The sequence below is a fragment of the Tarenaya hassleriana genome, unplaced genomic scaffold (assembly GCF_000463585.1).
Source record: "Tarenaya hassleriana unplaced genomic scaffold, ASM46358v1 Cleome25, whole genome shotgun sequence".
Classification (NCBI taxonomy): Eukaryota; Viridiplantae; Streptophyta; class Magnoliopsida; order Brassicales; family Cleomaceae; genus Tarenaya; species Tarenaya hassleriana.
In genome coordinates, this window is record NW_010965775.1 from 2,120,650 (window position 1) to 2,148,466 (window position 27,817).

At 39.4% G+C, this 27,817-nt stretch overlaps 8 protein-coding genes and 2 non-coding genes across 16 annotated transcripts in view; 1 reads left to right on the forward strand and 9 right to left on the reverse strand.

Annotated features, from left to right (window-relative positions):
- Nucleotides 1-1,734, forward strand: part of LOC104816590 (putative pentatricopeptide repeat-containing protein At3g11460) — a 12,589-nt gene extending 10,855 nt beyond the window's left edge. Inside the window, exon 3 of the mRNA XM_010545487.1 lies at nt 1-1,734. Within this exon, the coding sequence (XP_010543789.1) occupies nt 1-1,711 (1,711 nt within the window). The 3' untranslated portion in view covers nt 1,712-1,734.
- On the reverse strand, nt 1,709-4,134 carry LOC104816589 (4'-phosphopantetheinyl transferase gsp). 2 transcript variants are annotated; one of them, XM_010545485.2, is made up of 8 exons: nt 3,786-4,134; nt 3,400-3,575; nt 2,982-3,049; nt 2,787-2,891; nt 2,487-2,642; nt 2,311-2,415; nt 2,011-2,140; nt 1,828-1,931 (listed from the first exon to the last, which is right to left on the reverse strand). In XM_010545485.2, the coding sequence occupies exons 1-8, from the start codon at nt 3,869-3,871 to the stop codon at nt 1,852-1,854; spliced, it is 906 nt and encodes a 301-aa protein (XP_010543787.1). In that variant the 5' UTR covers nt 3,872-4,134; the 3' UTR covers nt 1,828-1,851. The 2 variants fall into 2 exon arrangements, with proteins under 2 accessions (XP_010543786.1, XP_010543787.1); XM_010545484.1 differs by having other exon boundaries at nt 1,709-2,140.
- A 190-nt stretch (nt 4,135-4,324) lies between these two features.
- LOC104816591 (rho GTPase-activating protein 4) lies at nt 4,325-9,038 on the reverse strand. 5 transcript variants are annotated; one of them, XM_010545492.1, is made up of 10 exons: nt 8,921-9,013; nt 8,493-8,538; nt 8,312-8,405; nt 7,593-7,687; nt 7,168-7,253; nt 6,791-7,052; nt 5,955-6,075; nt 5,498-5,617; nt 5,174-5,404; nt 4,325-4,998 (listed from the first exon to the last, which is right to left on the reverse strand). In XM_010545492.1, the coding sequence occupies exons 3-10, from the start codon at nt 8,375-8,377 to the stop codon at nt 4,585-4,587; spliced, it is 1,395 nt and encodes a 464-aa protein (XP_010543794.1). In that variant the 5' UTR covers nt 8,378-8,405; nt 8,493-8,538; nt 8,921-9,013; the 3' UTR covers nt 4,325-4,584. The 5 variants fall into 5 exon arrangements, with proteins under 5 accessions (XP_010543794.1, XP_010543793.1, XP_010543795.1 ...); XM_010545491.1 differs by having other exon boundaries at nt 8,843-9,006; XM_010545493.1 differs by lacking the exon at nt 8,921-9,013 and adding an exon at nt 8,710-8,725.
- An 80-nt stretch (nt 9,039-9,118) lies between these two features.
- Nucleotides 9,119-9,190, reverse strand: TRNAP-CGG. The gene has a single exon. It is a non-coding gene; the product is annotated as a tRNA-Pro (tRNA).
- A 57-nt stretch (nt 9,191-9,247) lies between these two features.
- LOC104816592 (ubiquitin-60S ribosomal protein L40) lies at nt 9,248-11,680 on the reverse strand. The gene is made up of 5 exons (XM_010545495.2): nt 11,516-11,680; nt 11,331-11,417; nt 11,016-11,118; nt 9,570-9,636; nt 9,248-9,464 (listed from the first exon to the last, which is right to left on the reverse strand). The coding sequence occupies exons 1-5, from the start codon at nt 11,616-11,618 to the stop codon at nt 9,438-9,440; spliced, it is 387 nt and encodes a 128-aa protein (XP_010543797.1). The 5' UTR covers nt 11,619-11,680; the 3' UTR covers nt 9,248-9,437.
- Nucleotides 11,681-12,329: 649 nt separating this feature from the next.
- Nucleotides 12,330-14,190, reverse strand: LOC104816593 (40S ribosomal protein S14-3). Its single transcript, XM_010545496.1, has 6 exons — nt 14,084-14,190; nt 13,571-13,690; nt 13,446-13,491; nt 13,138-13,223; nt 12,914-13,043; nt 12,330-12,672 (listed from the first exon to the last, which is right to left on the reverse strand). Exons 1-6 carry the CDS (start codon nt 14,084-14,086, stop codon nt 12,605-12,607), a joined length of 453 nt encoding a protein of 150 aa, XP_010543798.1. The 5' UTR covers nt 14,087-14,190; the 3' UTR covers nt 12,330-12,604.
- Nucleotides 14,191-14,282: 92 nt separating this feature from the next.
- TRNAL-UAG lies at nt 14,283-14,362 on the reverse strand. Its single transcript has one exon. It is a non-coding gene; the product is annotated as a tRNA-Leu (tRNA).
- On the reverse strand, nt 14,363-17,219 carry LOC104816594. Its single transcript, XM_010545497.1, has 8 exons — nt 16,946-17,219; nt 16,493-16,610; nt 16,304-16,423; nt 16,056-16,142; nt 15,311-15,387; nt 15,055-15,182; nt 14,766-14,902; nt 14,363-14,623 (listed from the first exon to the last, which is right to left on the reverse strand). Exons 1-8 carry the CDS (start codon nt 17,179-17,181, stop codon nt 14,546-14,548), a joined length of 981 nt encoding a protein of 326 aa, XP_010543799.1. The 5' UTR covers nt 17,182-17,219; the 3' UTR covers nt 14,363-14,545.
- A 183-nt stretch (nt 17,220-17,402) lies between these two features.
- LOC104816597 (sorting nexin 1) lies at nt 17,403-20,512 on the reverse strand. The gene is made up of 10 exons (XM_010545498.2): nt 20,338-20,512; nt 19,921-20,056; nt 19,449-19,582; nt 19,213-19,287; nt 18,821-18,980; nt 18,574-18,707; nt 18,376-18,444; nt 18,130-18,209; nt 17,973-18,033; nt 17,403-17,865 (listed from the first exon to the last, which is right to left on the reverse strand). Exons 1-10 carry the CDS (start codon nt 20,479-20,481, stop codon nt 17,626-17,628), a joined length of 1,233 nt encoding a protein of 410 aa, XP_010543800.1. The 5' UTR covers nt 20,482-20,512; the 3' UTR covers nt 17,403-17,625.
- A 1,443-nt stretch (nt 20,513-21,955) lies between these two features.
- Nucleotides 21,956-24,926, reverse strand: LOC104816598 (cyclin-B1-3). Of its 2 annotated transcripts, none has more exons than XM_010545499.2 (8): nt 24,702-24,902; nt 23,889-24,094; nt 23,514-23,762; nt 23,280-23,405; nt 22,937-23,185; nt 22,671-22,829; nt 22,413-22,591; nt 21,956-22,289 (listed from the first exon to the last, which is right to left on the reverse strand). In XM_010545499.2, the coding sequence occupies exons 1-8, from the start codon at nt 24,736-24,738 to the stop codon at nt 22,124-22,126; spliced, it is 1,371 nt and encodes a 456-aa protein (XP_010543801.1). In that variant the 5' UTR covers nt 24,739-24,902; the 3' UTR covers nt 21,956-22,123. The 2 variants fall into 2 exon arrangements, with proteins under 2 accessions (XP_010543801.1, XP_010543802.1); XM_010545500.2 differs by having other exon boundaries at nt 22,197-22,289; nt 22,399-22,591; nt 24,702-24,926.
- Between the last annotated feature and the right edge of the window lie 2,891 nt (nt 24,927-27,817).

Genomic DNA, 27,817 nt, shown 5'->3' on the forward strand with positions numbered 1-27,817 from the left:
TTTCCCTTTCGCGATCAAGTCATGCACAGCTCTCTCCCTCCCATTCTCCGGCCAGCAGCTCCACTGCCAAGTCATTAGAAGCGGCTGCGAGACCGAACCCTTCGTCTTGACCGCTCTCATCTCCATGTACTGTAAGTGCGGTTTGGTCGAAGAAGCACGCAAGGTGTTCGACGAAACTCCCGTGTCGATGCTTCTCGGCGTTTGTTACAACGCTTTGATCTCTGGGTATGCCGCGAATTCCAAGGCTTTCGATGCAGTGAGTTTGTTCCGTAGAATGAGGGAAACTGGCGTGTCTGTGGATGGAGTTACGATGCTAGGTCTTGTTCCGGTTTGTACTGTTCCTGAGTTGCTTTGCCTTGGGATGTCCCTTCATGGGCAATGTCTTAAAGATGGAATAGATGCCGAGTTAGCTGTCCAGAACAGTTTCATCACAATGTACATGAAATCCGGGTCTGTCGATTTAGGTAGGAAGTTGTTCGAGGAGATACCGGTTAAGGGTTTGGTTTCATGGAACGCGATGATTTCCGGGTATGCCCAGAATGGGTTTGCCTCTCATGTTTTGGAACTATACGAGAAGATGAAATCTTCAGGCGTTCGTCCTGATCCTGTAACCTTGGTCGGCGTTCTGTCCGCCTGTGCTTATCTCGGAGCTCGGAGCATTGGGCAAGAGGTAGAGCTTCTTATAGAAGCAAATGGGTTTGTTTCGAATGTGTTTCTCTGCAACACTCTGATCAATATGCACGCGAGATGCGGTAACTTGGCAAAGGCTCGTGCCTTTTTCGACAGAATACCCATTAAAAATATAGTTTCATGGACTGGAATGATAGGCGGATATGGGATGCATGGACTGGGAGAGAAGGGGCTCGAGCTTTTCGATGAGATGGTTAGAAGCGGTTTAAGACCTGATGGAACAGTGTTTGTGATGGTTTTGTCTGCTTGTAGCCACTCAGGGCTAACAGAAAGGGGTTTAGACTATTTTACAGCGATGGAGAGAGAGTATAAACTTGAGCCCGGACCAGAACACTATTCCTGTGTGGTCGATCTTCTCGGGAGAGCTGGTCAGCTAGATGAAGCTAGGGAGCTCATAGAATCAATGCCCATTGAGCCAGACAGCACAGTTTGGGGCTCTCTGTTGGGTGCCTGCAAAATTCATAGAAATGTAGATATGGCAGAGTTAGCTTTCGAGCGGGTAATTCAGATAGAACCCACGAATGTCGGCTACTACGTATTGATGTCGAATATATATTCCGACACCAAGAACGTAGAGGGTGTCTCGAAGATTCGAGCAATGATGAGGGAGAGGAATTTCAGGAAGGAGCCTGGATACAGTTATGTGGAACATAAGGGGAGAGTTCACCTGTTTCTGGTCGGGGACAAGAGTCATGAGCAAACAGAGGAAATATATAGAATGTTAGATGAGTTAGAGACCTTTATAATGGAGATTGGTGAGGAGGGGAGCTGTGATAAATGCAAAGAGGTACCACCAAGCAGTATGCGTGAGCATAGTGAGAGGTTAGCGATAGCGTTTGGGATTTTGAACACCGATCCAGGCTCGGAGATTCTCGTGATAAAGAACTTGCGGGTTTGTGAAGATTGTCATGTCTTCATCAAGATGGTTAGCAAGATTGTGGACCGTCGGTTTGTTGTTAGAGATGCAACCAGGTTCCACCATTTCAAAGATGGGGCTTGTTCATGCAAAGACTACTGGTAATATAATAAGTTATACAAACTGCCACTTACATGGAATGTCTGCAAATGATGATGTCATCAAGCTATACATGTCAGAAGGATGCCTGTAAGAAGTTTGATGCTTGAGCAATACAATAACTTAGTCGGTTTTGTTGTGGTTTGCTATGGAAGTTCCAATTCGGTAACATGTTCGTCTTCAACGAACGGGATGGTTTTCCGGACAATCACCTTCAGGGGAGCACCTGCGAAAATGAGGAAAGTTTTGAAGAAGCGATAACGGACACTTCATAATATCAAATCCTACCAATCCTGAAATCGCACCTCCGCTTGTTTTATCCTCTCCAACGCAGATTGCAGCAAAATGATAACCAGCCAACTCCAAAAGGGCAAATTTCCATTCATTATTACATTTTTCTGCATCATCAGGCAACTTCAAAGTGATCTCTGATGCCTGGTAGGAACAGTGGAAGACAGGTTGTTAATGCTCTATTGCCACTCTTTCTGTTGAAGACTATTATTTTGCAAATGCAAAACTTTTGTTAATACCAATTGAAAAGAGAAAACGGGATTGATCACAATGATTCTATTCATTTCCAGAGTTTGATGAAATTTACGACAAACCTTGGATAGACCGTAGCCTCCATTCATTTCAGTCCTGGATCGGATTGTAAATGTATTGAAAGGTGAAGCGGAGAATCCTCTTCCTAGGGCTTTCACATATGCCTCCTGAAAGTAGCGCCCCAGTCACAATTTGCAGGCTCTGAGTGAGAGTATATGAGTAGGTGGTATAAACTTACCTTGAGAATCCATAACTTGATGAATTCCTCCCGCTGAACCTCAGCGTCTGGTAAACTTGACAGAAAGTTCACTTCATCGGACGAGAAATATCTTCTAGCGAACGCCAAGACATCATGTGTTATACTCCTTCTCTTGTCTTCGACATCAATACCAATCTGCAGTCACAGTAAACTGGAGGAGATCAAATTCACCATTGACTCGAAAGCAAGAATATTTCACTGTTTACCAAAGTCACAATTTCCAAAGCATATATATATATATAATAAGCACAATGCGCATTGGGTAACTTGTTGACTTACAGGGACATTTACAGTCACCCCACAGGCTATCAATGAACTTGTGTGAGAAAGGTTGAAATGCAATGATGGGTTGTTAGCACATTTCTCATCATCTTGCCAATCCACCTGTGAGGGAGAAAGGAGAGCAAATAATATTCATCTGTTCTACACAGAAATATGATTTTTCAACCTATATCTCATATTACTCTCTCTTACCTCAGGCTTCCCATAAATATTCTTCTTAAACTTCAAGGATCTAGGATCCACTTCATTATTTACCAGATCTAGCATTTTATAAAAAAAAACCCATAAGGTTTAACGCTCTGAAAGCGCAAAGAAACCAAAATTTTAACTTGAAAAGACAATGAATCTCAAATTAAGTAATATGCTTAAAGGAAACAGAGTGAAAGATCTTTTTAGAGCAGAAAGTCGTAAGGAAACAATCTCAAAGTTGAGTTTTACTTTTGAACCATAACCAGGAGATTGCCTTAGCAAAATGCTGCTTGTTGCAAGGAAATGTTTAGCTTTAACAAATAAGAAACTTGCGATTGATCACTTTCATAGAGAAGAAACCTAAAGGGCAGTTCCAATCGAAGGGTATTAGAAGATTTAAAGGTTAAGGGAGCGAACATACATCTTGAAATTGTAGTCCGAACCAGCGCACGGGCAAGCAAAGCCTTTTTCTTGAGGTCATCGCCTCGCATCTGGAGAACATTATCTTTCTCGCATGGTGACAGAAGCTCAGAATACTGTCTCAGAAGAGATTCACTCTTCACCTCGTCAGGAAGTACATACCACAGATGAGCTTCCCTACAACCCCAAGACAGAGTATCGAAAAGCATGAAAATACGAACATCTAAGCCTAAAAGCAAGTGATAGGAGACTACACTACGAACTGGGACGTTTCAGCCATTCTTGACCCTTTGAACAATTCTGAGTAGTATAACAAATCACTTGCGACGGGTTTCCGATTGAAACCCTAATGGAAAAGTTTGAAATCTTGCACAATAAGCTACTCACATTCGAGATGGGAGTTGCACGGGAACAAGAGGAGGCAACTCAGTCGAGAAACTCCGTTGCACTTGCGTCATTGCACCGAATCTCATCTCCGCCGGAAACAATGTTTACGCCCTTTAGAGAAAATCCCAAAATCGCCACCATCAAATGAACATAGAACATACAAATGGGGATACCAAATCCGCCTGTAGGAGAACACCATCAAAGAGCTGAATCAAACTTAAAATTCGGAAACAGGCGAGGCGACCCGTTGAATCTTCTGAAACCATCGGTCACGATTCAATCAAAACGGACATCCTACTTTAACAGAGAGAGAGATCGCGCCATCGCAACAAAAAAAAACAAACGAAAAGAAAACTTACCGGCTGTAGCTGTGACGAGGAGGAGACCGGCTATATAAATCCGGCCACACCGCCACGGGCTTTCTCAACTTTTCTTCGAGATTGGTGCTGGCCCAGGAAAGAAAGGTTAGGCCCATTATAAAACAAAAAAAGGCCCATATAAGGGCCCATCATCTATGGGTCCAATTTCAACCCTAAACCTTCCCAAACTTCAGCCCATTCATTATATTGATTTTTTTTTGTTATTTAAATGAGTACACTGATTCACGAAAACATTGCATATTACATTCCTTGATACGCAAGCAAGCCCCAACGGACATAACCCTATTAATCCATCCGACAAAACCCATCGCATTACATTCCAAAAAAAAAAGTAATAATGAAAGGAAAAATAAAACCATGAATGTTTTTACCGCTGCGCTTCGAGAATCTCCACTCGGAAATTCACACGTCCGACCATCCTACTTGCCTTCGACCTCTCTCTCAGTTTTCACCAAAGGGTTCTTTCGATCTCCTCTGTTCACGCTCGACACGATCTTACACGGACAGCTTTGGATCAGAGATTTAATGTCGTCCGTTGGAGACAAAGGATCTGGAGATTCGTGTTCTGTCACAGAATCTTCTTCTACCATTTCCGCCGGAGAACATCTTTGCTTTTCGTTACAGTAATTCGATACTTCTTCCTCTGCTTTCACGAGATGCAGTAGTTGAAGACTGGTGCTTTGGTCGCCATTCTGGTCTGAAGGTCCTGTATTCGAGGCTGGAACCGATCTGAGCGGAGATTCTCGGCGTTCTTTGAGCGTCCTGACGATAAGGTTCTTGAGAAAGTTTATAACTTGCACCGCGTACATCAGAGCCGTCAATGGATCTGACATCTGCAAACAGATCATTACTAGAAAAACATCACCAAAGGAATAGATTTGCTCTCAATACCCATGTGGGAAATTTCAAGAACATGAAACTAATAGCTAGATATTCTGGGCTTAAAATGAATGGAATTGGAAACCAGTTGGTTAAAGGCATGGATCGGTGGGCATATAACGGACTAACCTGGGTCATGTTCGGGGCAAAAACCATAGCGATATTACGGGCACTCATCTTGTTAAGATGTTCAATCTCTGCAACATCAGCCATCAGATTGATTGCCCAATCAAGTAAAGCAGCTTCGGTTGGGGGAAGAAGAGTCACGAGCCGGGCACACTCTTCTTCGGTCTGAGACCCCATTACTTGATCCGGCGAGAGAGAATCCAACACACCTTTAGGAAGTTCCCTAAACCATGCCTGGGCGAAAAAACCCGCAACTGAATCAAAACACGCCGATGACGAGGCAGATCGGCAAGGAGAAGAACCGATTCACACTGTGAATCCATATACCTTGATGAGACCAGCCAAGCAATGCGCATCAATGTTATCCGGTATGAGACCTCTATTCAAGTGCTCCCTTATGTCCTCCTCCTGAGAGTTCTCACCATTTATTCTGAAAATCCCCTCTGCCTATGGCAACGGCAACAGAAGTTTGAATATAACGTTGATCTTGCATTGCATATTTGCAACTAAACCACAATGAAATAACTTTCGTTGCATGAGTGAAACTTTAATCATCTCCAAAGATTATGAAATCATCAGCAACCCGCTTCTCTTTTGAGAGTACAAAGAGAGTGACCAACATCATATGCGTATATATGTATGTATCTATGTGTATGAAGTGAACAGCTAATATCATGGTTGTTCATGCTTTGAGTTCATACAAAACATCATCTTTCCACAAATGTAAGAACTTTCATCTTCTAATTCATTGATTTCGCACATAAACAAGAATAAACACACACACCTGCAGTCCACCTTTGGCACACAAGTGTCTCTGCATCATCAAGAGTATGGTAGGAACACTATTCCCTCTAGAATCAAACGAGAGCTGCATCGACTCCGTGGATACTCCAAACACCGTGCAACTGCGTTTTAAACACATCATTTTCAACAAAACGTCAAAAGATTTTCGTGCAAAACAGTCTGAATTAAGCGTTCATATTGCATTTCTAACCGACTGAAGCAAGTTGACAAAACCATCCGGTAGATAAGGAGAACTCTATTTCGTTAAATATCAAACAGTTGGGATTTCAATGCTTGGGGACAGTATAGTAAACATTGACAGAAGTACACTCTCCAACAATATCAACAAGGGGGCTTCAACCTTGATAGGAGATGAGAGATTTGGACAGAGCTTAAGTTGTCACTGAAAATAGAAACCAAACCCTTAAATTCTATTGCAAAGCAAAAGAAGAAGGAGGATGATAGGAGAGAAGGAAGATAAACTTCTAACAGAATCTTAGAACAGCCTCAAAAGATTTACAGAGCACGAATCATCAGTCCAATAAAACAATGAATCGACTTGATTTGGGAGAATAGAAAAAAACAGAAAACGGAAGGAGTGAAGAAGCACAAACCAAAACTTGCTAAGCAACCACAAGAAGTAAATAATCACCAAGAACAGATTTTTCAATATATTGTCAAACCAGAAAACTATCAGAGCCCAAATCAGCATCCAACTTTTTGTCATCTTTGAGCGAAACCCCATGAACCAATTACCAGAAAGGAGCGAACTTGATTTGAGAAAAAGGGTAAACAAGAAAAAATAAAAATCAAAAGCTGCAAATGAAGAAATCAAACCTTGCACTAGGAGCCCTCCTTGGGACCTCTGGCTCGAACTCAATGGGCAAACCAAGGAAGCCATGGAACCTATCAAAGGTGACATGAGCGATATGCCTAACATTTGTAGGAACCCCAATCTCCATTGAACAAATATCTTCTCCAACACAACCGCCAATCAAAGACTTTCTGAAAGCAGAGACCAAAAGCGTCAATGCGGACAGCTGATTACCCTTTTCTCCCTCTCTTTCGCTTCTTCTTCTTTCTTCTTCTTCTTCGTATTCTTCGTTGTCTCGGAAAATATTAAAAAGGGCATGTGGCGTTGCAATGACATCGCCTTCGTATAGAATAGAAGAGGAGCTTGAAGGTGAAGAGAAGTAAGATGATGAATTTAGTACCTCGGCCATTTTTACTTTCGCTTTTCTTTTTCCTCCACCATAAATGGGTTGATAATGAAATCAAAATCAAATCTTTGAGTTGTTGGCTGCATCAAGAAAGGGGGAGGAACACTGTAGAAGTCAAAATCAAGCTCAAGAAGCAATCCTTTCTCGGATTTTCCAAGACAAAAGAAATGGAATTTACTAAAATGATTTTGTTGGGAGGTTCAGCGAGAGAGGTAAGAATTATACTTTCTGGGTACGCGTAGAGTTGGATTGAAGGGAGGATTTTGGTCGGTGGGAAGTCATAATCATATTACAGATCTTCCTCTTCATTTCCTTTCAATGCACTTTTATCCATACACACACAGTCGACTGAAGAGAAAATATGGAATTGCGTAGATAGAAGATGAGGGATTGATGGAAAGGGAGAATGATATGCCAACCTGTACAAACATATATACATATGTATGTATGTATGTATGCATGCATGTATCCCTTCCACGAAGAAGTCTTGAGCAGCCACGTTACATTTCTTTTGCTAAACATATAAAATAAATTAATAACTCATTAGTTACATGCAATATCGTTCATTCATCTTTGTAAACCACTTTTTTTTCTTAATGATATTCTAAGAGAAATAATTTGATCTTATTTTTATGGCAAAATATTAGATAAATATATTATTATCTATATTGTATAGATACCGAAGAATGGCAAGTTACAATTTTATCCTAAAAACCGAATAACACTTGGTCACATGTTAGGCTTGGTTCCACTTTCACATAATTTTTAAGACATTATTTCCTTTCGTTTTGCAAGGAAACATTTTGATTGGAAGCATGGGAAACATTTACATAAAGATCTCCAAGCCTAATGATAGAGGTTCATATGCAAAAAAGTTTCATCATAAGATCAGCAAATTCCAAGAATTTCACTCATCAGTGCAAATCACAAATCACAAAAGATGATTACAGATTTGGAGGATATAACACAGATATGAGATTCAAGATTTACCCACAGGCTCAAGAGCTTCAACAGTGACAACACTGTTTCCTCTTATCACCCGCAAAATCCTCCAAACAACAAAATCTGGTTGATGTGATTTCTAGGTTTTGAAGGGGGAAAAAAAGCAAGAATGACATATATAGAAACTCGGACTTACCGGCATGCCAATGTCGGTACTGTCACCGCCGGTCATGTCCACGGTGTTGTCCACAACGAGGTTCATGAACTGGTCGAACCCGCGGAGAGCTTGACTGCATTCACCATTGATAATGATTTTGCTTATTATCGGTTAAAAACAACGATACATGGAACTTCATCCGTACAATATAATGGCAGACCTTTCCTAGCTCCAGGTTCGGTACCATAACATGCAACCAGCAAAATCTGTGAGATAGAGAGAAACAAGGAATCTACTCATGTAAAGGCAGATTTCAATACGCGGATCCCAACAACAATTTATTGCAAAAACCTTGACCAGATAAATCATTCCATTCAAGAAAAAATCGGAAGCTAGGCACATTTCTTGAAACTACTTAGATTAACTAATAACTATACATAGAAAGTTGAACAGACGGAACAAAGCGACTACGAGTGGTCCGAATCTGCCAAAAACCAAAGACACGCTCTCAGTTTAGAAGAGGTAAAAGCCCTAGATAGCTACAAAATTACAAGGAAGAGGTAAACTTACTTTGAAGTTCCCTACCCATGTACCTGCATCCAAAGGAAAAACCCAAAAAAAAAACAAAATTTAAGGAAGAGAATGTACTTCTTGAGATCCGAGGGCTGTCCTGATCGGCTCATGGTTCCGGAGAGATGATAGAGAATAGGGTTTAGGAGTTTGCGGTGAGATTCCCAAAACCCTTTTGACCCTAAGGGGAAGAACTTCCGTCCGACATACAAATGCTAAGGCCATTAAGGAATAAGGATATTTAAAATAAAAATAAAAAGAGCTGACACTGCAAAGGGGGTGTTCCGAGAATCGAACTCGGGACCTCTCGCACCCGAAGCGAGAATCATACCACTAGACCAAACACCCAGCTTGTTTTGTGGAACCATACTTTGGAAGACAGATTCAGTTAAATTATAATTAACCCAAGTTTTGATGAAACAACATGAGAGGAAAACACCATCCAAACAGATCCATCAAACCAACTGCGTACCAAGCAAAGTAGTTGCATTAAACCAGAATCCAGAATGGCAAACATTACACTAAAGTCTCAGAATAGATTGGCCTAACAATATCCAACTGAAAAGCAAGGTAGAAACCCCAAAAAGACGGTCGCTCACTTGATCTTTTTCTTAGGCCTCAGCTGCACATACAAAGAAAGATGCAACTTTAGGTTCTCATCTCTTACAAGTTATGATATGTCTGAAATTCAAATACCTAAATGATTAAAAAAAAACGGAAATCCGACCTGGTTGCTATGACCACACTTCTTCTTTCTGCAGTTCACAGCCCTCGGGTGGAGACGAGCATAGCACCTGGTTCATAACCACATATAATTCAGCTTAAAACGTAACCAGAAATTCCATTGACAGCTCAAATTGTTTCTAACAAAATCAGAACTGAAGAATACCCAAATACAGGATCATTGACAATCCAAACCCACCTACTGATTATTGACTATGTGGGCTTTTTGGCAGATCAAAGGAAATATAACAGAGCAAGCTGATGTACCACTCAAGAAAATCAACTACATGTAATAAGTCAAATCGATATCGGAGATATAGTTGTTCTAAAAAGCCTGCAACAGCTGACCCTAGGCCCACCTCCGCAGAAGGTGTGTACTTGTGAGATGTTAGATGTCATCCTAATAATACCTTAAAATCGAATTTGAATCAGTCAAGAGAAGATTAAAATGACTAGGGAGGAATGGACAAATGAGGTGAATCAAAAAAGAAAAATATGAGGAAGCTCTTCAAAAGATGACGAAAACGACCCTATAGGGCATCCACTCTGTATAAAAGTTTTTTGAGTAGCAAAACATTATAGTTAAAAATTCAAAGTATTTTTTAAATTGAATTATTGGTTTTGACTCGCGCCTATTAGTAAAAAAGATAAGGTATTTAAAAAATTAAAAACACAAAATTATGAAGAAAAGGAAATTTAAAATTAAAAACATTCAGGAAATAATACAGTTTTGAAGAAATAACTCTAGAATATATCATAAACATAAAATAAAATTTTAAATACACCTTTCATCTCAAAGGTGCACGCCTATTTACCTTTCTTTATTGATGCGCAAAGCGCTTTTTAAAACTAAGATTGTATAAAGAATTCATTTGGCATATCGTTCTCCTTAGTTTTAAAAAGTACGAGACACATCAAGACACAAAAGTTAACTAAAGACTCGAGGGAAAGACGAACACCTCCGAGATACAAGAAAACAAAGATAAAAAAAAACTTAGCACATTTTCACTATAAGTTTCTTACACAACTTAAAATATCAAGACAACACTAGAAAGTCGGATCTTTTAGAATTTTTTTCATCTTCTTTCTCCGAGCTTCTACCTTACTTTAGTCACCATCAATTTTAACCATCTTCCTCGTGGCATTTTTCATTTTCCTTAACAGATTCAAATTCGATTTGAGGATTCTATTGGGATCACATCTCACATCTAATAACTCAAAAGCACACCTAGAGTTCACCTCAAGAATTTCGCTATGAGTCCAGGTTTGAAGGTGACAACCAGCTTGCCTGAGAGCCCCTAGCGCTCAGGCAAGTGTTTTCCATCCCATTGATAAATATATCATACCGGACAGATAATAATAAAAGCTCAACCATTCAATAGAAGTGTAAGCCTATAACCAACTATGAAATGAAGGAAGAAAAGAACAATTAAGCAATCGGAAGACTTACTTGCGGCAGATCATCTTGTCTTGATTGTACTTACGAGCCAATGCCATCAATGATGGCTCAATGATACCTCCTCTAAGCCTCAGAACAAGGTGAAGTGTAGATTCTGAAGAACATAGCAAACCAATCCAACGTGAAAATGCAATCTCATTGTGTATGTCAGAGCACCACAAATCGATTAACCCAGAGCGTGAAGCAAAACCTCTAAACCTACCAAATCTTGCCACTCAAGCGCACACCAAAACCAATAAAATCCTAAACCAAAGACAAGTAAAATAGAAACCCTAAAACCAAGAGTCCATGGAAAGAGGGCAAAACCTTTCTGGATATTGTAGTCGGCTAATGTACGACCATCTTCGAGCTGCTTTCCGGCGAAGATCAAACGCTGTTGATCCGGTGGGATCCCTGAACCAACGAAACACAAAGAATTAAAATCACCAAACTCTGAGATAAGGTAATAGTCATCGAAAAATTAAGAAACAGAGAATTGAGATTAATAATACCTTCCTTGTCCTGGATCTTGGCCTTGACATTGTCAATGGTGTCGCTGCTCTCGACCTCGAGAGTAATTGTCTTGCCGGTTAGGGTTTTCACGAAGATCTGCATCTTCGGCTCTCTTGCTTTCGCAGCTCGTTCGGAGGAGAAGGAAGATAGGCGAACAAGAGTATCGGTTACCACGGGGCAAATTTATAGCTCGCTTTCTAGGGTTTATCAGGGAAACGAAGCTTTGGAGTTTGGGCTTTCTTGCAAGCAACGTGTTCCTTTTTAGTTTTTCTAAGCCCATTTAACTTTAATGAAGCCCAATGGGCCTTTTATGAATATTCATCTTACTAGGCCCTGAATTTAATTGAATGTATTTTCCCTTGGAGAACGAGTAAATGGGTGCCCAAAAATACATAATAACGTTGAAAAGTCAACATATGCAAATTGATCACCCATTTCGAATTCTTAAATTATCTGATTTTGAATTCATCATTAACGAGTAATTAGGTTTCCGACACCCAAAAAATACTCGAAAATCGCACATTGTTTTGTTTTCCGATCAATTGGAAAGAAGAAATAATACGAGACTGAAATACTCGAAAATCACACATTGTATATTTTTCGAACAATTGGACAGTGAAAAAACAGATACGAGTAAAACCTAAGTGAAATAGGAAAAAAAAAGACACGTAAATGACAATTTCGTAAATACCTTAAATAACAATTTGGTCGTTTTAGGTATCCGCAATTTACCTGTCCAAAACCTACGAAACTGAATTCAAAATTTCAAACCCCGACGATAGAAACATCCGGAATCAAAACCACATTTGCAAGTGCCTGAACGATTATTGCTTCATTCATCCACGACCAAAACCACATCATCATCTTCAAATATGCAAAATACCATAACCAAGTTGAAACCAAAGAAAGCGGCTTTGTTCTGATAATACTTATCCATTCCTTTGGGAAACTCTGAATTCCCAATTCACAAAGACCAAAACTACCACAGTGACTTGAAACAACTGCATGTGAAGATTTAGAAATGCTGAGCTTAAATTCAAAGTACCGAACGATAAAGGAGGTCGGCGAGATACATGGCGCCAGGACAATTACAGCCTCCTTCCCCTTCTACCACCCTTTCTACGGGTACTGTCTGTCGGAATTGGTGTCACATCCTCTGCATTATAATTCCAAACATTTATGTCAACCAAATCAGTTTCTGCATACCAATGCATTTGCTTTGTCCATGGCATATTGAATAAACATGATTGCCTTATAGATTCCGATTAACAGAAAAATAAAAGGTAGAAAGGCTATATTGCTTGGCCTAGAATCTACTGCAGAACAAAAAAGAAAAGAACTTTAAATCGAGTTTCTACACGTATTACAAACAAATTTGCAAGGGAAGAATGCAGTACCTATACGACCAATCTTCATGCCGGAACGAGCAAGAGCTCTGAGGGCTGACTGAGCACCAGGACCAGGAGTCTTGGTCTTGTTTCCACCAGTAGCCCGGAGCTTCACATGAAGGGCTGTGATGCCAAGTTCCTGATACAGAATTCAGAAAAAAAAAATTAGAGACCCAGAGAAAATTTACAAGCTCACTCAATAAAACATAGTATTGAAAGAGAGTTTGTACTACCTTGCATCTCTGAGCAACATCTTGGGCTGCAAGCATAGCAGCGTATGGAGAAGACTCATCACGATCAGCCTTGACCTTCATGCCACCTGCAAATAGACACTGAAGATTCATTACCCAAAAGAAAAAACACAAGAAACACCATTGGAGACATAATCAGGACTTCAAAGTAGATTTAAAAGATAAATCTGTACCCACAACGATAGTGGCTTATGATACAAAAGGACATCAAATCCATTTTCAATCCAAGAAACAAGTATGACTACAATAAAAAATTACATAAATTGGAGAAAAAGGGGAATGGAGTATACCAGTAATACGAACAAGAGTTTCCCTTCCAGAGAGATCAGTCACATGCTGCAAATTAAACGACATTGTGGTAAATACAACGAAAAAATACACGATAAAACTCGTAAAGAATATAACAAAAGCTTACAATGAATGTGTCGTTGAATGACGCAAAGATGTGAACAACGCCAAAGACTTGCTCTCCCTCACGGACAGCAGGTCCGAGAGTGACATTTTCCTCCTTGGGCTCTCTGGTCTTTCTCCTCGACTACATGAGAGAAACGAAAAAAACAGAACACAAATCTTCAACTACGATCTTTCAGCAATAATCGCTCCGAAAAAGGATACAAAGCAAACACAGAAACCGATGCGTCAAACCGAAATCCCCAACACTACGTTCTCGGGATCAGATACAAACAGCTCGAGAAAATCATGGATTGCTTCAAGGCGATTCTAGAGTATAACCGATGCCGTAAGAGGAGTTCAGAAAAAATCCAAGGAGACAAAAACAAATTCAGGAGCATCGGAATCTAAGACAAAACCAAAGCGAAATATATCTAGCAAGTTCTCGCGTCGCAGATTTCCGATGCGTACAAAAACAAACGCAGAAAGACCTTTGTTCTTGCACAGAGAATTCATGGAGAGAGAGGAAGGAGCTCACCATGGTTAACAAAAGTTTAGACAAGATAGGCTAGGGTTCTGGGATGTTCTTAGCGGTCGCGCTTCTCTTCTCAGTGAGATTGAGAGAATTTGAGGGAGGAAGAAACAGACCTTATAATTAGGGTTCAGCGGAAAGTCATTCTAAATTACCTAAATGCCCTCCATCAGCTGAAGGAAAAAATGAGAAAAAAAAAATTCAATGACAGCTGTGGGATTTGAACCCACGCCCTTTCGGACCAGAGCCTAAATCTGGCGCCTTAGACCACTCGGCCAAACTGTCTTGGTGTTTACTTAATTTTATCAATTTATGACAAACATACAACTGTAGGGTTTTCTTCTTTTCCCTTTAACAAAACAATAGGAAACAGAGTACAAAGTTCTAGTTTAAACCTTTACAACACGTCACGTATGAGTATACAATATCCAGATGCCATTGTAAAGGCTCATGCTTTCCAATGCCTTGTTAGTCAAATGGATCGAACCGTGGATCGTGTTCACTGGCTGATAGCATCCCAGTACAAAGGCATGTTGGGCACATCACCTGGTTCATAGATGAGGGCACAAGTTAGAATCAGAAAAGACTTCACTGGATGAAACATGGCATTCACATGTACGCAATCTTGTTTTTTATATCATGTTGAGTTTGTTTATGTACGGCCTGTCTCTGAAACTTATTTTACTACCTTTCCCGCACCGGAACAGTTCAGACATCTTCTGGTTGTGGGGACTTGAAGAGGTAGATTGGATGTGTTAGACAATGATATCGGATCAATGCTCAAACACACACCACTTGCTGAACATCGAGCACATGGCAAGTACCCTAATGATAAGAAGCAGAGCAGATCATGTGAAGTTTCACAGCTGTTGCAATGAATGAATACTCGGGTTGCCATAGTCATGCCACAAATAGCTTGAAAATCTCTATATTTGCATGATAATTTATGCATGAAAGGGAGAGATATATATATATACCGGTCCCATGGCAGTACTTGCATCTTTTCTTCTCTTGCTGTTTTACATTGTTGGCTTCAATTAACATCAAGGTAGAAATGACACCTACAGCCCCGCCCGAGAAAGATGCCACAATAGGGTCTACCTGACTGGATAACAAGACAAGACATTTTTCAAAGTACTCTGATTGGAAATATAAACAAGACGATAAGCAATCCGACTCTTAAGTTGAACCAATTGTTGTGTGTACTATAACTTAGCTATTGAAAATGAGTACCTCAATTGCATTGGTAGATGCAAGCTCTGTATAAAATCTTCATACGAGGTTCCTCCCAGTCCTAATTTTATTTCCAGCTGCAAGACAAAAGTGTTTCAAAACAGTTATTAAAGAATGGTGATTAAGCGAGAAAATAAGCGAATACTCATCAAGAATAAGAGTTTCTACAATGGTATGCATGGTTACATGGTTGAGCTCTGTTCTTTTTTTTTTTTTTAATTAATGAGTTCAGAAGAAACACTCGATAGATAAACCAGAAACTCTACTGCAGCCTCCCGATAGAATTTTCTTCCAACAGCAGAAGTTCACATTCCTTGAACAATCAACCTGTGTTTCCTCAAAATCGCTGTGAAACCAATCACCACTAGGGGAACAATTGATTGGACAATATTTCCTGATTTCTTAGATCTTTTAGATAAATACTAAAAGCAAGCCAGTATTACGAAAAACACTAGCTCTTACAATTTTGAAAAAAGACCAAAAAAATCATCTTGCACAAGAATGACAAAAGATACCGTAAATCGAACAAAAGAGAAACCATCTTGCCAAGAAGTGAAATTTTAGTAACCAGATGAAATTTTAGAAAGTTAAAACGACATATCCAAGTACCAGAAGATCATTTTTCGCAGGTTTTGAGGTTGCTTTCGCGAACTAAATAAATGGGTTTTTCTTGTCATGCCCAAAATTTTGATAGTTGCTACATGAAAGCAACAGGAACACAAGTGGAGTGTATGAGCATTCTTACTTTCGGTGCAATGAGGCCACCAAAGAAGATCGTCCCCAATATTAGTGACAAGCCTGTCATGTAGAGTTGCTTCAAAGTCTTTGGTGTCTAATCAACATAGAAGAGTAGAAAATGAGTAAACAGCTTAAAATTATAGTGTGTGAGAATATTTTAGCCATGCAATTCCCCAATGTGCAACTATAACTCCAAGAAAACCAAACCAGATCTTAGTGTTTTGTAATAAGGAAGGAAAAAACCTATACACTCACCACATAAGTGAGAAAAGGAATAGAAGATGGGATGTCGGCCATCTCAGCTGCCTCGTCCTCAGAGGCGCCATCGAAGAAATTGCTGCTCTTGATGCGTTGTTGTACGCGTAATCTCCTTACCTGGCAAAAGCATGAATTACATCAATTCCATTTTCAGCTAAATAATTCAGAGTAGAAACGAAAACATACCTCCTCCATGAGGAGAAAGATCTTGTTGCGTCTACTCCTTATGTGATCTTGGATGTCCTGAAGCTGCATTTGCATGAAATCCTGAATGGTCTCTGGCCCCTCGATGATGCAGAAGTTACTGAAGCAGCACAAAGACAAAATCATAAGCTAATGTTGTAATTACAATTTACAAGGTTTCCCGTTTTGGCAGTTAACTAGATGTTTTGCTTCTCTCGGTTTACCTCGTTTTCTCTCAAAGCAAACAACTTTATCTCACTAGCACATACGCACAATCGGATCAACAAGATGGGTTCCGCGGGAAAAAAAAAGGAAAACTGGAGAACTTTAGCAAAATTCGCAGATCAAAACTCGGATATAGTAGGAAGAATTTCACCATCACAGCAACCGTTCACGACCGATTCAGGCAAATTTCAATTTCCAACAAGAAGAAAGAAGAAGAACCGAGGAACTTGCCCTGAACCAGTGTCGCCGGAGGAAGGAGAACCCGGATTGCTGCTGCTGTTGTTGCCGGTGGCGGAACAGAGGGCGACAGTCCGAGTCCTTGTCGCAGACGGTGAAGGGCCATTGGAGAGGAAGCGAAAGCTAGGGTTGTTGAAATTAGGGGAGGAAAACACGACTAGGGTTTTGGAAATCGATGGAGGAAGAAGAAGATGACGATGGGAGGGCGAAGAAGGGAAACACGTTGTCATGTTCGCACGACGCTTTCACTGTTCACTTTTCCGGATAGGTAACGAAGACATCCAAATAATTTTTGTAAAAGTAAATGTTTTTTTAGAAAAATAAATTAACGGTCAGTTTGGCTGTTTGTCTTCAGTCTAAAACAACGTGGTTAGGGAGTTACATAATACTGGAATGATAAGCAGTGTAAAACCATAATATATAATTTTATATGAAGTAAAAATCCCACATATGGTTATTTTTAAAATAAAACAAACCCATTTTTACAAGAAGACTCTTTTTATTGGATGTTCTTATTACCAAAAGAAGACGCCATCTTCTGCACAAGACGAGGACTGACTGATCTCTCAGATTCTTTCAAGTGTAAATAGACAAAGTTAAAGAGTAACAACCAAGCAAGGAGGCAAACTGAGATTCTACACGTTTTCTTCTTCTTATTTCTTGCAAAAAGTAAGTTAGGGCTCTTTGCTTCTTGCAACAGCAGGAGAAGAAGAAGAGCAAGACTCGAGTTTCGGGAGAAGGCCTCTCCAGGCATCGGCCACGCTGTTAGCCAGACGTGCTTGCCCTTTCGCAAACTCATGGAACGCCACTCCCATCTCTTCCGTCTTCTCTTCCTGGAACCTCACCATCTCTTCATTCATCCTCTTCACTATCGTCTCGAACCTTCTAGTTGCTTCCTCGCTTTCCGCTTTCAACTGCATTTCGTCACACCATCATGGAAATGCCAAGGGAATTACCCCACAAAAAAAAAGATTAAAAGAAAAACTTGTAAAAATGGGTTATGGAAGTAGACTTGACTTGCCCCTCTGTATTCAACCTCGGCTTCTCCCACTTTATCAGACCGTGTCAGCATGAGTTTGTCGCTGCAGAACAGATGGGACATCAAGTTAAGAACACGGTAAAGATAGTCCTGGACGAAAATCCATCGAAAAAATGATAACAGAGAAACCAAACCATACAGATTTATTTCCTTTAACTTTGTTGTTTCCGCCAGTTCACAGTGTTGCCGGAAAACAATGGCTCTCTCTGCTATTGTGGCCTGGTTTTCAATAAATCAAAACATGACCGTCAAGTTTTGAAATTTACTAAACAATAATATCCCACTGGATTGCCAAGAATAACCAGCAGCACAATCCTAACACGGACCGTGAAACCACCGAGATATACATATATATATATGTTATATTTGAGGAGCTAGGGCCCACCTTAATGGATTGTACAGAACGAACGTAGTCCTTCAAGGGTTCCTCAAAATTCATTAGGACTTGATGAGCCTACAAAGATGCAGTGAGAGGGGTTAACGAGATTATTGTGTTAGCAACTGATAACTGGACGGACGCAGATGTATGTGCCAATGATCCGTATGCAGCATTAAATCTAGTAGTGTATTTATAATAAATTACCTCTTTCTGGAGCTTAATAGATAGCAATTCAGATTTAGTCCCCAGATCAGAAAATGCTTTTCCTGTAGGTTCTCCTTCACAAGCCCCGAGAAGTTTCACCGCCTTGCCAAAATCCGACAGTGACTGACCCAACTCTGCCATTAGATAGGTAAAACAATAAATTATATGATCTGTTCTTGTAATAAAAGGAAACATATCATGATTGCTTGAGATACAATAATAACTGATTAAGACATGGCATTATTACCTCTATGTCTCTTAACGAGACGAAATGCATGCTTCTGTGCCTCAGCCAAGTGGTTCTCGAGCTCAAAAATGTAATGTTTAAGTTTCTCATATTCAGGAGTGGATTCTTCGACCGGCTTCTCCTTTCCTAAGACAACATCACTCACTTTGGTTTGCACATCCTGTCAATTGTGTAGATATGGCCATGGTCCATTTCCCATAATTGTATCCAGATGAAAACACGGAATAACAAAGAGAAATATGGTACAGAAAGTTTAAAAACTATATATATCTTGACAGGTGAAAATTCCAATTAAAACATTCTAAAAGCAATCCGGCATATGTCAGCTATTGCATCTTGTATTTTACTGATATTGAAGATAAAGTTTGGAGATCAGGAAAAATTATGTTTACCTTGAAAATTTGCATTAGATCAGAAGGCTTCTTCTTGAAGATACCAGTTTCCTGAGATCTGAATCTTTCCATCGTCTGAGGACATAGAAAACTGTCAAAGCCAAGTATCTTTGGAAATGGCATAGTCCTTAGTGGGAGGGAAATATAAAATTTATGATTAAAAAATAGGTGACAATGATGAGAAGAAAACCAGAAATCCACAATCTCGCTAGCAGCGTAGAACCCAGATACCTTACCTCTTCATCTGCCTGCAAAAAGGTCCTAAGATCCTCACTCTGCTGAAGCTCAGGATGTGAAGCTATACGGTTGATGAATACATCCAGCGCTTGCCGCCTCATTTCTATAAATTCGGCACTGAAACGGAATTTCTCTGCCAAAAAGAGTATTAAATTTTTACCCCAAAAAAATTAATATTAGATTTCATCCCAACTTATTGACAAACTAAAAACGTAGTGCCTATCCAGCAAATATGATTGGCAAAAACTTTATGCAGAGTAGAAAGCATAACCTCGACAGCATACAATCAACAGGCATAACTATACTAACAATGATGGGCATGTCGTGTACAGATACCTCCTTCATCAGATAGCTTAATCAGAGAATTCAGAGAGTTTCATCAGAGCATGCAAACTATACCAAGGATGATGAGACAGTAGTTCAAAATACAGGGGAACCCATTAAAGGAGGACCAGCCAATTAGCGTGTTACCTACAGCACTCTTCTCGGGGAGCGGAGGAATGAAAATGCCCTTGTATTTCTCAAAGAGACGATCCCGCAACCATACGAAATCACTGTAACGCCGGATAACGATTTTCTCCGGCCCTTGATACTCCGGAAAATTGGTCTGTTGGAAAATAGATCACTCCTCAAACACCAATTCACACTACTGAGCTACCGATAAGGACAAATTCATGCCCTAACCTTAATCTCACCCAAAAATTCCAGATGTTTATCACACAACGACAACAAAACCCACAAACAACCGTAGATCTACAAGGTTCGAAGAAAGTTCCAAAACCCGACATCGAATCTTACACCGAAAACCCTACTCCGGTAGTTCCAAAATAATTAGCCTCGTATCAGCATCGAAGACGACGACAAGGAGCGAGAAAGAAGGACTCTAACCTTGGTGATGACTCTGTAAGAGATGTAAGCTTGTACGCCATTGCCCAATTTCACAGGATCTGTGACGGAAACTGATAAATACGGTTGCGATGACGGAGATCTAGGGCTCAGCGTCGCCCCCACCGAGTTCCTCTGCTGTTCCATGATTCTCACGAAACGAATCGCGAGATCGAAGACCGGTTGGTCAAAGTTATCCCAGTGGCAAACTAGTAATTGTTGTTAAATCCAGGTGTTATTAACTTATTATTACTGGGTGGGATAAATACTTCGGCAGAAGTTTTTTCTATTTATATAGATAAATACAATAGATATATTAGATTAGAAAAATATTTCTAAAAATATATATAAAAGGTTATACAATACAAATAGAAGTATGTTTTAAATGTTTTTTTCTCTTGCAAAACAAGGAAAAAAAGTATTACCAATGATAACAAAAAATAATCTAGATATATGGTTAGAAAAAGGTATAAAAATATAATGATTTATGTTTTAAATGTTTTTCTCTTTCAAACTATTTTACAAAATCTACATATTAGGTTAGAAAATATATAAAAAAAAAATACATAGGGTTATAAATATAAGTATTGTTTTTCCAATTTCATATGTAGAGTTTTGGTAATATTTTGATTTCTTGGAGAACTAGGAGGATTCCTTTCCATAAATAAGCACAAGAAGAAGATATCTTATTAAATAAATTTTCATCTGAGAAAATGAATCATGAATTAATTATAGATTCACTCACAATATACAATGTATCGAATCAAACTTGACCCAAATTCAAACCTCAATCTCGTATAAATGTTAAAGAATAAGAAGAACAATATTGTTAAAAATAACCCAAAAAAAAAAAGAAAAGAAAAATGGTGTTCTTCAAATGCATGGTCCTGCTTCTCGTGGCGGCGAACTGCGTTAGAGCCGGTGAGATAATCATCAACAATTATCTGAGGGAGGACATGAGCCTGACGGTCCATTGCGTGCAATCCGGCGTGGACCATGGCTCGCGGGTCGTGGCTAACATGGAAGCGTATAAAGTCACGGGCGGTAACCTGTCGGGTACCCGCTGCGGCCTGTCGTGGAAACGGAACGAGGAGCATCGGCTCGAGTTCGACGCCGGGAGCGGCGGAGAGTGGTTCGGCAAGAACGAAGGTCTCTTCAAACTCGTCGATGGAGCTCAACAGTTCCAGGCTCCTTGGGCTTGAATTTTTATACCCATTTTCACTATATATACAATTTTCACTATATATACAATAATCTAAATACATGGAATATATTTTAAATCAATGTTAGTTTGACGTGTATTCATCATAAACATTCGCATTAATATAGAAATGAGAGAGTCATTATTTACAATATTTAAAATTATCAAGAGATTTAATCTAAAATTGAAAAAAAAAATCATACGGTCTATCCCGAATAAAATAAAATTAAGATTACGGCCGTATTGTTTGTATATCTTTATCAGATATCTCCCAATATTATCACTTTCTTTTGTATTTGACCCCAAACTTTCTAAAGTACAGAATGGCCCCCGATTTCTTAAGAAATCATTAGTACTTTGAATCTGCTACAGACACCATTTCTCTCTTTACAGAACCTTAGTTTCACTTAGTTCCGAATGTGATGGTCTTAAAACGGCAAAAGAATTCATCATTGCTACTCTGAATTCATAGAAACATGTTTCTCGGACCAGAAAAAAAAAATAAAAAAAGAGCCAAAGGTTACATTTTCTATACAGAAGTTGAGTTTTTGATGTTTACTGTCGTCCATAGAGAAGTTGTCTAGAAGCTTAGACAGACTTCACAAGAGAATCAGCAGAACCAGACAAGAGAGAGTTGGCTGGTGCAACCAAAGCAACAGCTCCCCTCTCGGACCTCGAATACTTCTTCCACACGGCACGTAGTTTGCTTTCCTCGGCCTTCGAGTGGATGAAAGTTAGAAGCTTTGAGCAATCCCTGGACACCCAAAGAAGATTATTGATACATGAATATATATATACAAACAAAGAGAGACACAAGTAAGATGATGATGATGATGATGATGATGATGATTCAAGAGCAGAACTGAATCATCGTTACATGAGCTGAGATTCTGAGTAGCCGGTGTGGAACTTTAGGGTTTCGGTCCAAGCAGGACTCCGGTTCAGGGAACACCTCGCTGCATAGACCGCTGAAGCTGCTAGCACGGAGGGGCAGAACATCAGCGTGTCGTAATTCATCATACCCAACTCTGCTAGGAAGTACACCATATTCTCCATCTAAGCACAAAAAAGTTCCCAAGTTAGAATTGTGCTTATGAACAAATATCCAAAAAACCCTGTTGAAAATCTATCTCACCTCTGGATCAGAAATGGCAGCTTTGATGAACCGAGCGAGGAACACGTATTGTGTCGGAACAGTCAAGTACCATCCGAGAGTTCCAAGTATGGTTTTCTCCATCACTAGAATCTGTTCACTGCTGTATGCATTGTCTGTGACGTAAACTAAATCGTTAACCTGCTCATGAAAGATACAATGGCCAATCGTGATTACCTTATGCAGTGCAAGACCATGAAACAACCTAGCGATATACATATATATATATATATATTATGAATGTATACCTGAGGAGGCCAGATTTCTTCGTACTTGGAAGCCATGAGCAAGGCGGCGATGCCCACGAGCTGCAATTCTCTTCTGGGGACGGTTTTTGCGGACAAGAAACGATCAGTTATGTTGATCGTTAGGTACAATGTTTCAGGGGAAAGCTCAAACTTGAAATGAACTTCTACAAGCCAGTCGACCAGAATCGATCTCATCTTCTCGTTGATCTCTGCCTGCGTGTGGATGTACATTTGAGGCCGGCTTTCATTCTGCACCACGCAGGGGAAGTAACACATTCTTAGTTCTGGTGTTGCTTATAACACAAAGATTACAACTTTGGAACACTGTAATATATATATACACCTCAACTTCCTTGTAGAATTTGTACATGTCCTCGACGTATTCAACAGCAGCAAGATCGTTGTCTTTATCGGAAGCATCGATATCAAGAACCTGCTCCTTGGGTCTGTTGCTTATCCCACATGCTGCCTGTACACGAAGAATAAAACACGGTCAGAATAAGCAAAAACCCAGAAAGGATACACAAAAATACTCGGCACAAATTGAATTAGTGTAAGGGAACACAAGGAAATGTACCTTGCTTCTGGCACTGAGAACCGAGGAGTACGTCACTTTCTTCTGAGCACTTTTCTTCTCCAAAGGGAGGGCCTTCTCTTTGTCATCTTCTACCTTTTCATTTGTGTCAGGACTTATCTCGATCACTTCAGTTGCTTTTGTCTGCTTAGCAACAACTGGTGCTTTCTTCTGAACCACCCTTTGAGCAGCGGGTCTCTTGTTAACAGCCTGGCCTCCATCTAGAATGGAAGCCTTGTCTACATTCATTTGCTGTATCACATAAGCACTCGCTAAGTACAGAAACATATCTATCAGGTCAACCAATCAACCATTCGCAGGAACATGATCAAGTAAGAATGGTTCTGATTATCAGAGAATTGGTAAGAACAAATGAACCTTTTTCCCTGCAGCTTGCTGTGCATTTGCCAGTAGCTGAGCACAGAAGCTACGTGTCAGGGGACGGTTGGTCGGAGCCTGTTGGGGTTTACCAGCTTCAACTCCTGGAAGAGAATTCAGATTACCAATGTCGCCAAGAGCTCGACGGTTCCTTCCCACAGCCGCGTTTTTCTTCTGCATCTTCTCTCCACCAACCACCGGATCGCCTGATACATAACCAGCAGACCCATCAAGATGAGGCATTTTCAAATCAACTACCGTGTTTCTCTTGTTCCACCAGTTTTCACATCACTTGGAAGGCTAATTTCGATGGAAATCGTTGTTATTACAAATTACTCCATCATCGGAACACTGATATAATTTGGGCCCGTGGGACACTTATCAAACACAGAGAAGAAGAATCTGTGACAAACTCAGAACGCCCAATACAGATTTGGATTCGACTAAGGTAAAGAGAGATTACGATCAGATCCAATCCAGGAGAAACCCAGATGTAAAATCGTCGAACACAACACAGGCCTTCCGGTAAAATTTTCAGATTCAAAAAAGCACGCGATCAAACATCTCCCACAAAACACCGTAAATTTTTCCAGAGAACTAAAGCTGCGAAAAAATTTCCCAAAATTACGGAAACTCATATTCGAAATCACCAAAAAGAATAACACCCATCCATAATCCTCGACAGCACATTCACAGAACCACAAGGGATTAGTCACAGCAACAAGTTTTCACAGGATCATACGACAAATCACCGCAACAAACCAAATTTGATCGGTGAAAAACAATCCAACAAGCCATCGAAGGATTGATTACCTCTGATCGGTTGCGGGACAACTGGCCTCGTCGCCATCTTCTTTCTACTTTCTTCTTGCTCGTCCTTTTTGGTCTCGGTACTCCTCTTAGAGAGAGAGGCTCAGAGAAAGAGAACAAGAACGCGAGAGAAAGAGAGAGAAAGGGCTCTTTATTGAGAGGGGGAGGAGGCGACTCTTCAATTCCAACGGTCAAATTTTTTAGGGCTCTGATTTGTAGCCGTTGGATGATGAAATTCAAAATCCAACGGTGAACGAGATGTATCCGTTAGGGGTTTCCCTTAGGCAAGAGGGGCGCCTACGAGGAAGTGACCGTTGGACTGTTGAAAAGGAAAGGACATAAAAGGTAAAAATATTGAGCAATTTTTCCACTTATTTGTTTTTTTACAAGGTGATTTATTTAATATAAAACTGTAAAGCAAAAGCCCAAAATTACATAAAAAACCATATTTATAAAAAAATTATATACCTCAATTTTTCTAAATTATATAATATATTATAATAGATTTTATGATTTAAAAAAATCTCAAATAATTTTATTCAAGACAAAATGTATATTATTTTATAGTCTCGAAAAAATCGGAAACAAACATTAGTTTTGTAAGATTAAAACATTATTCCTACTGTCAAGTTTCATTCTTTTGTCTATATTGCAACATATCTCCTTTTTTTTATGGTCTTTTCAATACTCTTTCTCCCGATTCCAACTTTTTTTTCAAAAAAAAATAGAGAGTTAGAACACCTGAAATTGGGAGAAACCATTCACTAAATTGTGCATTTTATTATTTGACCCCTGATCTTTATGATAATTACATATAAAAAAAGAGAGGCTACATAACATGCAATGACACAAACACATGCTTTCATTCCTGTTTTCAGACCAATCTCTCGTTTTCTCTTGAACTTTCATTTCTCTATTTCCCACGTGTTAGACATAGATTTTGTTAAGATTACAGTTTGAGTTAGAAATTCAAGGTTTTATGATTTCTATTTGATTCTCTAAGGTTTAGAATCACAGTTAGGTTTAGGGTTAATATGATCAATTCGTAGAAAATGTACATCTGTTATGACCCTTCACCAAATCCTTAGCCCTGACTGTATTCCAATACCAATTATTTCATCTAGTAGTGTGATAAACACAATAATCAAATGAATGAAATCCATATCATTTTATAAAATATCGTTTTTATATCACGTCAATCCTGTATTCAAACAAATGAACCATAGATCATATCCGGAGTCGGACAACGACAACAACAACAGTTATTATACCCAAACTTAGATAATTCAACCGATAAAACAGACACAAAACATCTGTTCCATCCTAAAATTAGTATGGTCCTCGGTTATAAAAAAAACTAATGTGTGACTGGCATATAGATAAAAGAGCTCTGAGAAGGGCATTTCAATGGCAAGTCAGGATATCAATAAGCGAATATTAGAGTAGAGCTCATGGAAGTTTCAATCACCATTCATGAGTAAACTCATCACTCTTGCCACTAACACCATCTTTTAACTCTAAAAAAACACTGTAAATCATTGAAACCGACGACCAGGACATAACAAATGCAAATTCAAGGACAAATCTTTTGGCTCAAATCTGGAAAATCTTTCATCAAATGGGGAATTGGCAATGTCAGAATATCAATAAGCCTCGAGATTTTTAGCTCATAATGGAGGATTAACTCCATTAGCCCATCTAATTGTATCATCATTCAAATTCAATCCCCCGTTTTCAATGGTTACAACACTGAAACATTCCTTCCAAAAAAAAACAGAGGAATTTATGATCTTACGATAAAGTTTTTTTTTGGTAATGATCTTACTATAATATAAGGTTAACGGGCGATATCAGAATATCAATAAGCCTCGAAAAGTTTAACCTCATATTAGGAATTGGAGTTCCCATTCGTACATCTAATTGAATCATCATTATCGCCGTTTCAACTTGACAAGAAAATAAAAATCAAATCAACAGAATTTATCACAAAAATGGGAAATCTGTGAAGAAAATCAACATGGACTCCAAGATCCATATTCATATTTGTATCCTACCCGATGAATAACACGAGACACGAGATTCGACTTAGGATCTGAAAGTCCCAATTAGTCAACACCCTAACCAGATAAAGATTAAACCAAATGGCTAACCTATCCGAAGATCTCGATGAAAAGGGAACTCGATTTCAGACCCTGAAGTCGGAAAGTGCTTCGGCAGGTAAAATCGGGAGGGAAAACGATGGGTTCCTCAATAGGAAAACCCTAGAGAGGAAAAAACCCTAGAAAAACTTTGATATGGCGCAGCTATGACTCGAAACGCTTCCATTGATCATGCCGGGAAGGCGATCTTAAGGGCCGCGCGAAATAGCATACCGATCCGTAAGAAAAAACAAAGGAATGAAAACAAAACTCTGATGCAGAATCATAAAACCTAAATCTAAGAATCAGGAAAAACCCTAAATATAAGGAGGATGAAAGACGGCGTCGGAACGCGCTTATATATATGCTCCGTGCGTATACATCTGTAAGTGAATTACTGTTTTACCCTTGTACGAACCCACTTGGAGTCCATGGGCTTTTTTGAAATTATGGTCCACCGTCTACAACAACAACATGGTTTTCATTTGGATCGACCGCATGAATCCTTCTTCTCTACTCATTTCGATTCCGAGTTAACTCTTTCGGAATCTGCAACATTTCCAAATCGTTTCTAATGATCCGTTCCCAGATAAGTCTAGGTCTTCCTCGTGCTTTCATTTTCATCCCTATATCTATACTCTCCACTTTTCTAACCGGTGCATCAATCGGATGGTCCAGAACAGTCTAAATACGAAAAATTGCAGTTATATGATATATAATATGTATCAAATTGCGTAGTTTGTACAATTCTTGGGGTTTTTTAAAATCAAATGTCAATGTCCTTATGGTAAACGTTCATCATGGTTTTAGTTTCTTTCATTTGGTGATTTTAAAATCAGTTCAACAGTGTACATTTTCTGAATATTATCTCTTTTCCAATATATATATATATATATATATATATATATATATATATGACCCAAATTTCCTAATAGATTTTCAAAGTCAAGTGGTAAAAGTATTGAACTGCTACTCGACCTC

Excerpts from the sequence above, each read along its gene's own strand:
- LOC104816593 (XM_010545496.1), bottom strand. Across the intron at positions 13,492-13,570 it reads CATTCAACGACACATTCATT|CATGTGACTGATCTCTCTGG; the intron begins GTAAGCTTTTGT and ends TTTAATTTGCAG. Across the intron at positions 13,044-13,137 it reads ATGTTGCTCAGAGATGCAAG|GAACTTGGCATCACAGCCCT; the intron begins GTAGTACAAACT and ends ATTCTGTATCAG.
- LOC104816598 (XM_010545499.2), bottom strand. The coding sequence starts at position 24,738 with ATGGCGACGAGGCCAGTTGTCCCGCAACCGATCAGAG. Across the intron at positions 24,095-24,701 it reads TGTCCCGCAACCGATCAGAG|GCGATCCGGTGGTTGGTGGA; the intron begins GTAATCAATCCT and ends GTTATGTATCAG. Across the intron at positions 23,406-23,513 it reads TTCTCAGTGCCAGAAGCAAG|GCAGCATGTGGGATAAGCAA; the intron begins GTACATTTCCTT and ends CTTCGTGTACAG.
- LOC104816591 (XM_010545488.1), bottom strand. The coding sequence starts at position 8,955 with ATGAGCCGATCAGGACAGCCCTCGGATCTCAAGAA. Across the intron at positions 8,406-8,920 it reads CAGCCCTCGGATCTCAAGAA|TCAAGCTCTCCGCGGGTTCG; the intron begins GTACATTCTCTT and ends TGGTGAATGCAG. Across the intron at positions 4,999-5,173 it reads TTGCCCCGAACATGACCCAG|ATGTCAGATCCATTGACGGC; the intron begins GTTAGTCCGTTA and ends ATCTGTTTGCAG.
- LOC104816592 (XM_010545495.2), bottom strand. The coding sequence starts at position 11,618 with ATGCAGATCTTCGTGAAAACCCTAACCGGCAAGACAATTACTCTCGAG. Across the intron at positions 11,119-11,330 it reads CGACTACAATATCCAGAAAG|AATCTACACTTCACCTTGTT; the intron begins GTTTTGCCCTCT and ends TATGTTCTTCAG. Across the intron at positions 9,465-9,569 it reads AGTGTGGTCATAGCAACCAG|CTGAGGCCTAAGAAAAAGAT; the intron begins GTCGGATTTCCG and ends TTGTATGTGCAG.
- LOC104816594 (XM_010545497.1), bottom strand. The coding sequence starts at position 17,181 with ATGACAACGTGTTTCCCTTCTTCGCCCTCCCATCGTCATCTTCTTCTT. Across the intron at positions 16,424-16,492 it reads TCTTTCTCCTCATGGAGGAG|GTAAGGAGATTACGCGTACA; the intron begins GTATGTTTTCGT and ends TGCTTTTGCCAG. Across the intron at positions 14,624-14,765 it reads ACTGTTCCGGTGCGGGAAAG|GTGATGTGCCCAACATGCCT; the intron begins GTAGTAAAATAA and ends TCTATGAACCAG.
- LOC104816597 (XM_010545498.2), bottom strand. The coding sequence starts at position 20,481 with ATGGAACAGCAGAGGAACTCGGTGGGGGCGACGCTGAGCCCTAGATCT. Across the intron at positions 18,981-19,212 it reads ATCTAATGCAAATTTTCAAG|GATGTGCAAACCAAAGTGAG; the intron begins GTAAACATAATT and ends CACAATTGACAG. Across the intron at positions 18,210-18,375 it reads GTTCTGTACAATCCATTAAG|GCCACAATAGCAGAGAGAGC; the intron begins GTGGGCCCTAGC and ends ATTGAAAACCAG.
- LOC104816589 (XM_010545484.1), bottom strand. The coding sequence starts at position 3,871 with ATGAGATTCGGTGCAATGACGCAAGTGCAACGGAGTTTCTCGACTGAG. Across the intron at positions 2,892-2,981 it reads ATATTTATGGGAAGCCTGAG|GTGGATTGGCAAGATGATGA; the intron begins GTAAGAGAGAGT and ends TCTCCCTCACAG. Across the intron at positions 2,416-2,486 it reads TCAAGTTATGGATTCTCAAG|GAGGCATATGTGAAAGCCCT; the intron begins GTAAGTTTATAC and ends CGCTACTTTCAG.